Source organism: Herpailurus yagouaroundi, unplaced genomic scaffold (genome assembly GCF_014898765.1).
Source record: "Herpailurus yagouaroundi ecotype Mexico unplaced genomic scaffold, PumYag 163, whole genome shotgun sequence".
NCBI lineage: Eukaryota > Metazoa > Chordata > Mammalia > Carnivora > Felidae > Herpailurus > Herpailurus yagouaroundi.
Window position 1 is genome coordinate 37,576,194 of NW_024412404.1, and position 15,412 is coordinate 37,591,605.

The 15,412-nt window shown below is 42.2% G+C and overlaps 1 protein-coding gene across 7 annotated transcripts in view; it reads right to left on the reverse strand.

Annotated features, from left to right (window-relative positions):
• CRTAC1 (cartilage acidic protein 1) overlaps positions 1 to 15,412 on the reverse strand; it is a 157,934-nt gene that overhangs the window by 127,546 nt on the left and 14,976 nt on the right. For all 7 annotated transcript variants that reach the window (XM_040486083.1, XM_040486077.1, XM_040486078.1 and 4 more), the window contains exon 2: positions 11,712 to 11,911. In XM_040486083.1, the coding sequence (XP_040342017.1) occupies positions 11,712 to 11,911 (200 nt within the window). The remainder of the gene's footprint in view (positions 1 to 11,711; positions 11,912 to 15,412) is intronic.

The window sequence follows — 15,412 nt, forward strand, 5'->3', positions numbered from 1 at the left end:
TTGGAGGGAAGAATACAGACAACAGATTACTGATGAAAAAGTAAATGTTTAAAAGAAAAACAAGGTTGGAATTTGTATGACTGGTTAGTGGTGCATTCTAGAGAATTTCACTGACTTTGAGCTGTTAGACAGGAACCAGGAAGAACCAGGACTGGAGGCTCAATGATGCTGCCAGTTTCTTGGGAGTACTCTGTCAACAAACAATTATTGTGGTTTAATGAAAGGGAAATGAACACAGGGACCTTGGCTATAATGAGTAACAGAAGATCAAACCTGTGACACCGTAGTGGAATTCCATACAGGGGAGAAAGAGCCTTATTACTACAACCTCAGATGAAATTCAGTGTTGATAGGAAACTGGAAAAACTGGAGTATTCACTGGGAAGATACACCTGATAAATGTGCCAGCCATGGAGTGAGTTTCTTTTCTATAGCTCATATGACATCCTGCTCTGTTATTTCCATATGTGCCTTATCTTTCTTACAAGAAAGATGGTTTGAAGGAAGGGACTATATTCTTGTATCTGCCAAAGAACTGAGCACACAGCTATGCACATGTAAGGAAGGCATGTAGGATATTTTTATTGAATTTACTGATGTTGCTCTCAAGACTAAGGTCCTTGAATCAATCACTTCTGAGTATACCTAATGTTTATTATTTTCATTAACTCTCTTACCCAAGACCCTCCATCCATCCATAAGACCCCTGCTTATTTCATGTCATTCATTCACTGAACACTGACTACATGCTAGGCACTATCGGTGCACAGATGGAAAAGAGAAAGTTCCTGCCCTTAGCGGTTAGCAATTTGATGTGAGAAGGGAAATTTTAAAAAGAATCCTTGATACAAGTGTGTATATAGAACGTTTACTGCTTAGTTAAATAACATTGTGATATTTCTTTGGTTTGAGTTACCCTCTCAATCCTACCACCTGGCAAAAACTCCTTCAGAAACATAAGTTAACACTGATCACAGATCATCAACTGTTCTTATGTATTCTTGAGGATCTTCTCTTTGACTAGATAGCCATAGGGTCTATTTTGGGACTAGGGATGGTTATGGTCTGGTTTGCAACACAGCATCAGACAGGGTGCTTGCTCTAGCCTGCAAAAGGGCTGCTTTGTCTAGATTTATAAGGCATTAGTTTTGGCATAAGAAAAGTCACTCTAGAAAAAAGACTCTAGAGGAAAATTTATTGGAGGTAAAACGGTGCTTCCAGAACTGAAGTAGAGGTGCAGGAGTCCCATAGGTCTGGGAGTCTCAGGGACAGGAATCAGGGCCTTAATGCCCCAGGATTCTCTCCTCTTTTTCTCTCTGAGTTTCATCTTTATTCTCTCAGGCTCCTCCATGGGGTGGGGGACGTGGATATATTCATAGTAGTTTGCTGATATATCCTTACAACTCATGATCCAAGAGCAAGTTAGAGCTTTCCTTCTTTGATTCAGGATGGAAAAATCTCAGTCCAATCTAAGACTGATTGGACAGTCTTAGGCCACAGGGAACCCCAGACTATTGACTGGCAGCCCCACAGGATCCTGTGGTTAGAATATTTCTCCAGAGGAGAGGGAATGTTTATCCCAAAAGAAGGAACAAAGGTGGTGTGGAAATCCAAAGAGAAGATTTTGCTACCCTATTCTACATGACCAATGCAATGCTGCTCTCCAGGATAGCTCCCAACCAGGGAGAATCCTCATTAGCCTGTTTATCTTCCCACTGCCCATTCATGGCCAGCATACAGAGCGTCTACAGCACTAGGGCATATCAAAACACACTGGGTAGCTGTCCATGAGTTCATATGGCTGTAACTCTACTCTATAAACAATACAGAAAGATGGCTGCTGAGGGGCAAGGAGGTCCTTTTTGATGTATAGTCACACATTTCCTTGGTTGGCATAGCTAAACACTGGTGACTTTGATGGTATCATCTATGCTGGAGATGACTTTGATCTTCACTCTTCCTGCTCCTTCAGAGAGGCACAGTCCAAGGGTCTGGCTTGACTTCCCGAGTGCCTGTGGCTTACTGAATGTGCTTCTCTCCCCCCCGACACATCCTTACCCCTCTCCATCTCACACCCAAATCTCCCATGCTGTAGAGCTCTTTCTATTTTGCAAGAAGTGAGTTTAAGCATCTCTGAACAGGTAAGGGGAGAACCTCTTAAATACTATTTCCTTTAGCTGTGCATACCCTCCCAAGTCCTCTTAGTAATAGAAAAAGAAGCTTTGGAGATCCTAAATCATCGACAACTCCAGACTTCTGTTTCCATCCATATAATAGACTGCTGAAGGACCCTATCACTACAAAACAAGTAGGTTCCAGATACAACGTATTTTTAATGTATTACTGGGCTCACAAAGTTAAGGGAAATCTCTAAGAACCACTACTCCAAAGAAAAAGGGAGTCAAAACTATATCTGGCAGCAAGGACCTAAACAAATGGGAATAAGGGGCTCAGAGCACTGTGAAGAGTATTACTAACTCTTGAGCTGGCAGCATAGTGAGGATGGTGAACCTTAGAATCCTACATTAACCCAGGACTCTTGAAGAGAGCTAGTGTTCCCACTTAAGAATACTGCCTTTAGACAATCACAATAACAACAATAATAATCATAAGTGGTAGGGTTTGCCAAGGGCAAGCTTGGCAGGAAGGGGTGCTTAAGAGTTAAAGAGGAATAAAGTCCTTGTAATGTTATGGAAGGGAGTTAAGATCATTTTAGAGTTTGTTAAGTTAAATATACATCATAAAATTTCAAAAGAAGCCACTGAAAGAACAGAAGAGGGTATAAATCCCAAATCAACTAGAGGCAAAAAACAGGATTTAGAAAACAAGTATCCCCCTCTCTCTTCTCCCCACCCAAAGCTCCTCAATCAATCTTTTAAAAAGCAAGAAAGGAACAGAAGCATTGCACACATGAAAATTGAGCAAATGAGGAAACAAGTTTAAACATATTAATGTTCCCATTAAATGGAATGGACTGAACTCATCAGTGAGAGGATAGACTTGGTTAAATAGTTAAAAAAGAAACTTAAGCTATATATATGCTGCACACAAGAAACACACCTAAAACATAAGGATTTTGGGAAGTTCAAAGTAAAAGGATGAAAAAAGATGTTCCTGGAAACCACTAACAAAAAGAAAGATGGAATAGTTATAATATTAGCTAATATTAATTATATTATTATATGTAATAATTATAACTATATTAATATTATAACTAATATAAACTGTTAGAGGGCATAATAATAATATTAGGCCAAAAGCATAGTTAGGAATAGATGGGGTCACTTCATAATAATGTCTCCATTCACCGGCAAAATATATGAATTTTTAAGATTTATTGTGGTCATCATTTTGCAATACATACAAATATTGAGTCATTATGTTATAAACCTGAAACTTATGTTATGCGTCAATTATATTTGAATACTAAAAAAAGAATTCTAGGGGCGCCTGGGTGGCTCAGTCGGTTAAGCGGCCGACTTCGGCTCAGGTCACGATCTCACACTCCGTGAGTTCGAGCCCCGCGTCGGGCTCTGTGCTGACAGCTCGGAGCCTGGAGCCTGTTTCGGATTCTGTGTCTCCCTCTCTCTGACCCTCCCCCGTTCATGCTCTGTCTCCCTCTGTCTCAAAAATAAATAAAAAACGTTAAAAAAAAAATTAAAAAAAAAAAAAAAGAATTCTAAAACTACACCTAATAAAATGGACTCAACATAAAGCAACACAGAGTTACGGAAAGAAATGGACTACTGCAGTAGGAGATTTCAAACCAAACCTCTCAGTTGTTAATGAGCAAAAAATATTAATAAAGACTATGATTTGAACAACATAATTAACACATTTAATTTAGTGGGCAGATGTAGAATAATAGTTCATCTTTCACCATCTCTATAACTTTCAGCAGATCTCTGGGCCTCAGTTTCCTCATGTGCAAAATGAGACAATACTATCTACAGCGCTTTCATCAAATCTAAGGTGTCATCAGTGTGATAAGACTCACCATTATTGTATGTATCTCTAGGAAAGAAAAAACTTCCAATCTACTGCAAGCTGCCAATTGTAGGTCACATCCCAATTTTAGTGATGCTAAAATGTGAAAAAAAAATGTGTGACGGAGGCTCAGTTAAATACTACATGTCATGTGGATTGCTGTGATGACTAAAATGAGATACTGTAAGTACAATACAAGACGCAGGTTGTTCGCCCTGCCCCTTCATAACTTCCCTCTGCAAAACAGCTGAGGGTAAACAAGGGGAGGGCGTGGCAAAAATCCCAACTGGGGATTATTTTAGCTTTTCACATCATTGACTGTTTTCTTAGGTATCGGCACCTCAAAACTAACTACTTCTTCAGAGGGAAGATCAAATTATAACCATAGCATTCTTGAAAGAACATGACTCACCAGGTCAGTTGCAATGGGGAGAAGGGGTGAGGAAAAATGCGAGAGGGAGGCAGGGGTCAGACAGGCTCCCCAGAGCAGAAGTGATGCTGGGAGTGAAAATGGCAAAGAGAAGTGTAGATGTGTTTGGGGGAGGGGGAGGAGGGAGAGAGCAGTGCCCTTGCTGCTGTAGGGGTGTAAGGGTGGGGAGGCTCGGCTGCCCCTCCAGCCTGCCCTGTGCCTGTGACATCTGGAGGCTGGAGTGGGGTGAGGAAGGCCTTCTACCCAGCCCAGCACTTAGAAGACAGGAGAGGAGAGACTTCAAGTGACTGGAGACAGGGCATACATCCACTTTCTGAATGGATGAAAAACTCAGACTACTAAAAGTAGCTTTGCCTTTTTCAGCAGAGGCAATTTTAGGGTCTTAATGATATTACTATTTTGGAATGGCTTTTTATAAATATTCTTCACTATGTGAAAATCAGTTTTTTGTTAAAATGCTTTTTTTAAAAAAAATTACTTTTAAAACAAACAAACAACAAAATCCAAGTAAGCCTAAAGCTGTCTTTGACCTGGAGAGGACATTGCCCCCTCGTTACATGGACTGGCATGCTACCTGTCCTTCCAGATGCCACCCATATGCCCCCTCCAAGGCCTTTGTGATTCTCACCTGGAAGTGCTCTCTGCCCTGGCCGACCTCTTGCTGACCTCCTTGAACCTGGAATGCTTGCATCTCTCTAGGGGTGCAAGTCGCCTCTGACCTCACCCAGTTTGAGTGTATTGTCCGACCACTGGGCAATGAGACCTTTGAAAGCTCTGAATCCCTCTCCCCACCTCCAACCATCCAAGGCACCAGCTGTCAAACAGTGAACTGCCTGGTGAATTAAGGTGATTGATCACTAAGGAACAAAGTGTGCTTTTTAGGGACTCTTCCTAAAACCGCACATGTTCCTAAGACAAGGGATTGTCATTGATTAAAAATCATACTTTCGTTAGTGGTAAACTTCTTTTACTCTTTTAAATACTATGCTTGAGGGTGGTGTATTTATTTTATTGCTATGAAATTGTTAAAATAATACTAGTAAAATTCTCTGAGGTGATGGCCATCTCCTCTCCGAAAAATCACACCAAGCATCTGATGTATTAGTTTCCTATTGCTGCTGTAACAACTCACCACAAACTTAGCAGCATAAAACAATGCAAATTGATTATCTTACACTTCTGTATGTTAGAAGTACATCACTGGTCTGTGTTGAGATCAACATGTTGGTAGGACTACATTCCCTTCTAGAAGCTCTAGGGGTAAATCTATCTCCTTACCTTCTCTAGCTTCTAAAGCCTACCCATATTCCTTGACCTGTGACCCCCTCCCTCCATCCTCAAAGCCAGGAATGGTAAGTTTAAGTCTTTCTCACATCACAACACTATGACCTCCTCTTCTGCTTCCCTTTTTCCACTTTAAAGGACCCTGTGATTACATTGGGCTCACTTGGATAATCTAGGATAATCTCACTATCTCAAGGTCTTAATCACATCTGCACAGTCCTTTTTGCCATGTAAGGTAACATATTCATTGGTTGTGGGGATTAGGACACAACATCTTTAGAAAGCTATTATTCTGCCTACCACACCTTCTGTCACCTCCCTCTGCAGGGGAGGGGGCGGGTAGCCAGGGTAACTGCGAAGGGGCTTCAGACCTTCAGGCTGTCAGGAGAGTGTATGACTTGGTGAATCGGGTGGAATTTTTGCCCACTGCTTCTGGGGAGAGGAAGTTCAGATACAGCAAAAAGCCATCTCTGGAAAACCTGCCATGCACTGCTGAGTAACCTTTTTAGAAAAGTCTTAAAAATGGGTATAAAAGCCCTGGTTCCTGCTCCAGTTCATGTCTTATTAGTATTCAAAATCAGGGGTAGTCCATGCTTAACCAGAGCAGAAGAGCCGGCACCCCGCAATCATTCTCCCATGATACCAGCGACAATGAATCTTGAGGTTAAGGGTGAACCATTTAAGAAATATATTTTTGCAGACAAGGCTTTAGAGGAAGTCCTCTTAGCAGTTTGAATCAGAAAGTATTGAAGTTCCTCAATCCGGTTTTTAACAGCAGCAGCTCCTTTTCCAGATGTAGAATAGGCCTATTTTTCCTTCTGGGAACTATTAGATCTAAATTGATTAAGTTCAGACCCTGGAGCCTATGTGGGTTGTATACATAGTAGGGGCTTGAATAGCTGTTGAATTCAATAATCCCCAAATTTACCTTTTATTTCTAGGCTATGAATAAGTAGAAAAAGATTGAGATTGGAAATAGTTTGGCAATATTGATTAAGATCCAAAAACTACATAGCATCTCTGCTTCTTGGTATCTATCCCAGAGAAATATTTGCACATGTGGCTAAGGATGTACAGTACAGTGTTGTTTGCAGTGGTCACTTGAGGGGTAGGAAAACAGATGTGGTATATCCACACTAAACAACTTAAAAAAATAAGCTAGATCTATATGTATGAACAATAAATATACTGTACAGTGAGAAAAGCAAGTTTTGGAACAATACATATCTGTTTGGCTCTTCCAAAAATGATATAATATGTAACTTACGAACATATATGTAACATAGAAATTTCTCGAAGTACAAACACCAAACTGAAGACAACTGTTATTCTGGGAGAGGACTGGCATGTGCTTGGAGCAGGGGTTGCTAAAGATGAATTTTTACTTTCACCTATATTGTGTGAATTTTTTGGTAACAAAACACAGGTACATGTTATCAAATTGTAAGATATATTTTAAATTAAAAGAGAAAGATAAACTGAACTGAATGAAATAACCTAATGTTTTAAAGTTGTCAAAACTGATGGTCAAATCCATTAAAATGTTTTTACAAAGCAACACTTAGGACGGAAAGTTCAAAACTCTTTTTCCTATTTTGTTAAAAGTGTACAGGTATATATACACATAGACTACGATACCTAAACATATTTATATGGATACTACATCTACCTATCTATCTACCATCTATCGTACACATGATATATATCTAGATATGCTGCACGCATCTATATATACTTACAGTAAAATGCATAAATATTGCTTTGGTTAAATCATAGATAAATATCTCATTCTTTATCATTGTTCTTATTATTTATAATGGCAAAAATATCTCCTATATGATTATGATTAATCTGGTAATTGAATAGGGTTTGCCTTTTAAATAATTCAATTAACTTTAGTAAATTAAAAAGTTTTCTTACACAGTTGCAAAATTAAGGACAAAATGAAACACTGCTTTATGATATGTAGCATCCCTTTAAATGAAACCCTTCCAAGTGTGAAGAATGTGTTAAGGTTTTATCAAATGAATGCTCTGTGTAGAAAAACTGATCTAAATCGTGATTTAAACTTTACAACCACTATGATCTTTCCATTTGAGCAAAACTTCTCTTGGAAACTGAAAGGGTAGGGGGGTTATCTCAGACCTCTGGGGATATCCCAGGAAACAAAAGCTGCTCTAAAGGAATTGTGCAAGATTGACACCAACAGGAATTCCTTTCTAGACGATGTGAGACTGTAGATTTGGTATTTAGTTCCACTGAGGAAAGGGGAAGCTACTGAGCTTTTTACTTACCCAGGGAATGAGTCCTGAAGACCCTCAATGGTCTGTGCGTGTGCGGATGTCTCCGGGGGTGATCAAATCCCCCCCTCACCCCGCAGGGAGGAGACTGTGTGTAGAGACCGCAATCAGCACCTGCCGGTCAGCAGATAAGCCCTCCATATGCAGAGGCACTCGCCCAGCTGTGGCAGAGGAGCAGAGCCAGCCCCTTCCCTCCCCCATCCCCGCAGAACAAAGGGCGGTCATTTTCTGCTCCTCCCAGAGTCAGATGCACGCACACACACCTTCCATCACAATTAACTCAAGAAACTGAAACACAACACAAACTCACCAGCAACATGCTCAAAATCAATACCATCAATACCCAGAACGAGGATACCAAAAAAGCAAAACAAAACAAACCTATTCAAAGAGTAAATACTCAAAGCAACAGGGCTCGAGTCAGACACACTACAAGGTCAACAAATCTAAGACAAGTTCAGGTACAGGGCGCCTTATAAACTGAAGAGCTAGCCATTATCCCTGGGGTCGCAAACGTAAATGCCTTCAGGGAAAGGTCTAGTGGAAAGGTCTATAAGATAATACAGAGGGGGCCTGTCATGAACTGGACCGCAGGTGCCCCAGGTAAAGGCATTCACATTTAATTTTTTGAAATTTCAACTCTTGCAGCATGATTCTTAAACAGAGTCTACAATCAAATAGAGAAGGAAACAGAGTTAATTATGGGTACAGAATAGATGAAATAGAATAAGAGTCAAAGCCAGAAATGTGGCATGTCCACAGAGAATGAAAGTCAGAGCAGTGATCCTAGCTGTCTTTTATTTGAAAGGATGGTGACCACTTGGTTTATATCTTCAAAGGCAAGAGCAAAACAAAAGTTAAAAGACATGGCTTATTAAACTCTAATATGAGGGATTCAGATTTGTCAAACAGATTCTTGGCATAAATAATTGAGCTATATTACAAAAAGATTGCACATGTTCTCTTGGAAGGCTTTAAATAAATGGAGCCTCCAAGAATTATAGGTGTGGCCTTATTGGAAGGCAAGGGGTGGACCAAATGACCTCCCAAGGTCCTGATTTAAATATGTCTGCATAGTCAACCCTTGGTTATCCAGTCCAAAGAAGAAGACAGTGACAAATCATCCTACGCTGAAGATAATAAAAAGTTATATTTGTCTTTGGAATGTATTTGGTACTTAAATTAGAATGTGTCTTTCTGATGCTCTGAGAATTCACAATGCTTCACAACAGCCACAAAAAAGCCCTGACCTGGAGCTGGGAGGCTGCCCAATTTCGCCATCCTGTCCTCCATGCAAGCCGTCTCCTTTGCTGGGGGTGGGCAATATCATCTTTCAGAGGAACACTCAGCAGCCCAAGCTTTCTCAGACAGGGCCCACCTGGCTCAACCCTCCCCTGGGATTAAAGAGAACAGTCTTTCCCTGATCTCTGGCTGATTCAGGACGAAGAGTCGGGATGGTGTGGGCTTTGTTTTCAGAGGATGACTCCCAAGTGCTATATAGGACCCACAGGAAGCAGCAAGCTAGACAAAGTTTACTCTAAGCTGACTACAAACGACGGTCTAGCCTCCCCACCACAGAGGACACAGAAGCAAATTCCTGGGGTTTCTTGAGAGAGAGAGAGGGACTTCATTGAAAGGGAAGATGAAATGAGTGCCCAGCACTTGGAAAGAATGAAGCTGCATGTTCAGGAGACGCAGTACAACCCATGCATGTCAAAGGATGGGTGTGATGGAGAGCTGCACTTGAAGCCAGCGTCCAAGGTGAAGGGAGGGCATGCCCACAGCAGCAACTTGTGGAGGGTCCAGCAGGAGGGAAGGATGGTTGCCCCACCATCCTCTGTCACTCCCAGGGTCTACCAGGGGAGGCTGGTGTCACCTAACAGGAGGCAGGGCCAACTAGAACATTTCAGAAATGCATCGAAGTCATTTAACCAGAGACTCATGGCTCTGGGAGGAATGATTTGATGAGGTGGGCTGCTCCCTGATTCAGAGAGACACTGGACCGTCACAGCGCTGAATGCAGACAAGCTGCTTGGCCCCACCCTACTCAGGTCACTCAGGCAACAGGGTCACTACAATCACTTCTGATTTGCCTTTTTCCAGCACACTCTGCTCTTTAGTTTTTCCTTCTTAAGACCCAGAACCGTGCTAATTTAAATGTGGCTATTTAGTTTAAATGAAATAAAATTAAAAATTCAGTTCCTCAGTCACAGTAGCCACATTTCAAGTGCTCAACAGTCCCATGTGGCTAATGGACACCATATTGGACAGCACCAACACAGAACATCTATGTCATCACAGAAAGTTCCACTGGATGGGGCACTTATCCAGACTTCTAGGAGGGTCTAGAATCAGGCACCTTCTACTCTTCACAGGGTAGAAGAAATGAATAAATGGAAGAAGACGTGTGCTTTACAAAGTGTCTTTTCTACACATCATCACCCCTGATCCTCACGACTGCCCTGGGTGGTAGGTGGGGGTAGACTTCAATAGGCACCTTATACAGATGAGGAAAGCAGGTACCACATAGCTAAGTAACTTACATGAAGTTCACAACTATTGAGTGGTATTGTTAGAATTAAAACCAGGTCTTCCAATTCCAAGGTCAGTGCTTTCTACTGTTACATGCAACTGCTACAAATAATGTTACCTGCCAGTGACTTTTTTCAGTGCTGCCATAAAAGCTCGGGCCTCCCAGAATGACGCTGACATGCCCTTGTGTTTTCACTGGTCAGCTGATTTTTGAAGTGATGACAAAACTTGGCACAACTGTAGTTCAGCAGCTTTAGAGTTAGGAAGCCCAGGGGTTCGAATCCTGACCCATCCACATCCTGCTTCATTGACTAGGGCAGGTGGCTTACCATCTAATTTCCTTTCCTTGTATATGTACTTCATAGTGTTGTCAGGAGGATTAAATAAAACAACGCCTCTGAAAAAGGCTTAGCACAGTGCCTGGAATGTATTAGAGATCCATAAATAACAACTATCCATGGTAACTGGCAGAATTGACAATGCACTGGTACATGCAATACCCTATTGAGGCTTCAAGACAAGAAAGCATTATGATTATTCCCCTTTCTCCAGCTGATACACCTGAATCTCAGTGAGTAAGGGATTGACTTAAGGTCATGCAACTAGAAAGCTGTAGATCTAGGGTATGAACTCAAGCTATTTGGACTCTAAATCACATGCTTGTCTTTCTACGCAATGTTGCTTCTCAGAAGAGAAGGGAACAGTGGGCACCAAGGCGCGCTTTAGAGGATGTTTAGCTACCCTGAATTCCCATCTTCCTCCCTTCTTTGAAGTGGACAATTAATGTTTTCTTGGTCTTATGGAAGATACTGTGCAAAGGCAGCTTTGAGCATCCCAATCTATCATAATTGTCACCTTTAAGCCACTCCTATGTAGGGATGTCTACACTGGTAAGGAAGTAATGTTTGTATAACTAAGGAAGTTTAAAAACATGAAGAGAATGCCTTGAAGCAGAGTATTCAAATTCTCTTTCTGAAAAACCATCCATGCTCCATCTTCTCCCCGCTATAGCAAAAGGCAAGGACATGGCATACTAGAGCCCCAGCTGAGCCCAGCTGAGACCTATGGGTGGGAATATGTGTTGTTGCAAGCCCCTGGCTTTTGGTGGTTGTTACTCAGCCTTATCACAGCAAAAGCTGACTAATACACCTGTCAAACTCAGGGTAGGAGGCACTTACCCTGCCACAACGATCTCAAAATCTCCATCATGGTCCACATCGGTGACTGCCACACCATAGTTGAGCTGGGTGGGGTTGCTGTCATAGTCAGGGGGCAGGACCGAGCTGGTGACTGCAGTGAACATGGGTTCAGCACGCTGGGACCCCTCAATGGGGGGCAGAAACCGCAGCAGCAGCAGGAACAATAACATCCTGAACACCTGAAACCAAAAGTTACGAATGTTACTGCAAGTTCTGATAACCAAACAGCCCAGAGTAGGCATATTAAGTACCTTTCCCCCCTGTTCACGGAGGGCTTGGCAATTCCTAGGCTGCCACTTTCCCCTAAGACCTGCCCTAACTACCATGTTTAAGACTGCAGCCTGCCTGCATCACACCTGATCATACTTATCCTGCTCTGCTTTATCTTTTTCTTAGCACCTTTCACTGTGTAACATACTGCGTAATTTACTTATTCATTGTGGTTACTATTTATCATCTGTCTCCCTCTGCTAGAATGCAAGCTCCACCAGGGCAAGAATCTCTGTGCTTTGCTAACTCGCTGGCATCGAGCCAAGGACAGGGGCTGACACATAATAGGCACTCAATACACACTTGAGTGAATGAAGGAAGGAAGGAATGGTCGAGTATAAATATATAAGCATCTCCCATACTCTGAAAGAAAGATTGGGGGAATGTACAAAATAACCACTTTCAAATAGTCCAGGTATGGAGCGAGCCCCCATGAGTACCCTGGTCTAGAACAACAATAGAGGCAGTGAAGGATTATCCTTCTATGGGAGATACCCCAGAGGTAGCCTGGAGTGAGTCTGAGACTTGGCAGGTTCCTCTGGCCAAGGTCCCTCCCTAGGGCAGCTGGCCATCATCTCCAGATCAGGAAGCAGTCAGTTAGGGAATGTATTCCAGCAGGATCTGGCGGGTGGTACATCATTCACTTGGAGAAATTAAACCATTGTGTGCGTGTTTTATTATAAATTAATTATGTATAATCCATTGTATAATTCATTATTATATCTCTAACATAACTCAGGGTGTTGCCGAGCAGCCTGGGGCCATGGGAGCTGGTGACATGCACCCAGGAGACTGATGAGAACGGCCAAGGAAGTAGAAGGACTCCACCCCCTCTTTGTGTGAGCTACAGATGGCACCACCCTGAGACTCTGCCTGGAGGCCTGGAATCAGAACTCAGAGTGTTCTAAAGGCCCTCCTGGAACAAGTCCCACGAAGGCTGTAGGTCCGGTCTTGCAGGCAAAGTGGGGCCTTCCTGCCTTCAGAAGGCAGCAGACCCCTTCTTGATGGAACTTTTCCTGCTGGCATGCTGGTGCGTCTGGCAGCTGAGAACAAGGCTGAGTGAGGCTGAGGTCTCAATGAAGAAGATGGGGAGGCTGGCTTCCCATAAGGAGACAGACACTCCTGCCAGCAAATGAGCCTGCCTCAGTTCAGGACCCAGAAACTCAAATGAGGGGCCCAGGCACTGCCTTCACAGTCAAACATGATTCAGAAGCCTCTCTAATGCCTTGCTGGTGAGGCTGGAGAGAGACCCAGGGGGCAGGGCTCCAAGTGCAGGGCAGAAACTAATCTCAGTGAGCCTTCCTGGGAAGGAGGCTCTTGGAGCCTGTTCACAGGGCACATGTTGGGTGTTGCACTGTCAGAGTGAGGTCAAGTCTAAATTACAGAGATGTCTGAACAAGACAGTATATGCTACTGGGCTGTCTAATCACTGAAGGCAAATGCATCACTGTGAGAGTTCTGCCACTCGGCAGGAAGTTTGGTTGGATGAAGGAAACTTATAATTGGATTAATGAGCAGCTGGTGGTAAAAATGAGAAGCTAAAGAGTATTTAATAACCAGTGTAGACATGCTGAAATGTAAGGTGGATCTGAAGGTCACTGGTCTTTTCAAGGTATGACCTCTATTATAGGGACAGCAAATGAGTTTCAACCTGAGAGCCAGATCCAATTGATTGGTAGTGGATTGAAAGAGTACTGTGATCAGATTACAAGGTTTTCAATGGACACAGAAGAGAAAGTGGCATTGGGTATACCTTCTAGGAGCTAGGTAGTCCCTTCTGGGCACGATTCCTGCAATTTGGGTCACTGCCACCAGGGAGGCAGGTACCCCTATTAGGGTAATACAAGCAACTGGTAGAAATTTTCTAATGAAGGCCACGAGAGGCAAGAAGCCTGATCCAGCCTGTTGATTTTCACCTTTTCTGTGAAAAGGTGAACTTTTAATTAAAGGAGCCATATGAAAGAGGTAGCTACTCCGTGTTAACCATTTCCAGATAAATACCCTAAAGCAAGACTAAAAAGAAGTAATACACTTATGGGTTGACCTCTATTTTGCTTGGTGACCTTGAACAAGTCACAGCCTTGTTGGGTCCCAGCTTTCTTCTCCAAAATGAAGGTTTGGAATAGACTCTAAAGGTGCTTCCCAGCTCTAAAATTCTATGATGAATTAAAGGATTTTTTTTTTTTTTAGAAGCAGACCTTCAGTAGTTTTTCTCCCTAGCTCCTTCCAAAAATTTCAGACCAACCTGTGTGATTTTCTTTTCTGAGCATATTGAACATATTTTGAACAAAACAGCTTTTGGCAGGATTCTACAGTAGTTCACCCACAGGGGCCAAGGCCAGAGAGGAATCAGCCATCTGATTGGAATCTGAAATCACCCCGCAGTGGACAGCCTCCCCCATGGTGCAGGGAGAAGACGCACTTTATCATGAAGAAACTCAGGAAAAGGTCTGGAAAATATCTCCTTCTACTCTCAGGGCTCACATGAAAGAAATCCCTCAAGTGCTCCTCTAAACCATGGCTACACAGACTGCTCGCCAGACCAGCATCAACATCAGCCAAGAGTTTGTTAACATGCAGGATCTTGGGCCCCATGCCAGACCTAATAAGTCAGAATATGCATTTTATTATTTTTTAATTTTTATTAAAAATTTTTTTAATGTTTATTTTTGAGAGAGAGAGAGAGAGAGAGTGTGTGAGCAGGGGAGGGCAGAGAGAGAGGGAGACACAGAATCTGAAGTAGGCTCCAGGCTCTGAGCTGACAGCACAGAGCTGGACGTGGGGCTCAAACTCATGAACCATGAGGTCATGACCTGAGCCAAAGTCAGAAGCTTAACTGACTGAGCCACCCTGGCACCCCCAGAATATGCATTTTAATAAGACTTTAGGTGACACAAATGCACGTTAAAGTTTGAGAAACACTGCTTAGCTGTAGCTGTATACTAGAATCACTGGGGGAGTTTTTAAAAAATACTGTTGTCCAACAATGATTTCTTGGACATGACACCAAAAGTACACACAACAACAAAAAAAATACAGATAAAATGGATTACCTCAAAATTTAAAACTTTAGCACATCAAAGGACACTATCAACAGAGCAAAAAAGTGACCCACCAAACAGGAGAAAATATTTGCAAATCATACATCTGATAAGGGATTGATATCCAGAATATATAAAGAGTTCCTACAACTCAACAACAAAAAAACAACCCAATTAAAAATGGGTAAGGGACTTGAATAGACACTGCTCCAAAGAAGAGATACACAAATGGCCAACTAATATGTGAAAAGACACTCACTCAACATCAGTAACTATTAAGGAAATGCAAATCAAAACTACAGTAAGAGACCACTCATACCATTAGGATGGTTATAGTAAAAAAAAACAAAAACCAAAAAAGATGGAAAA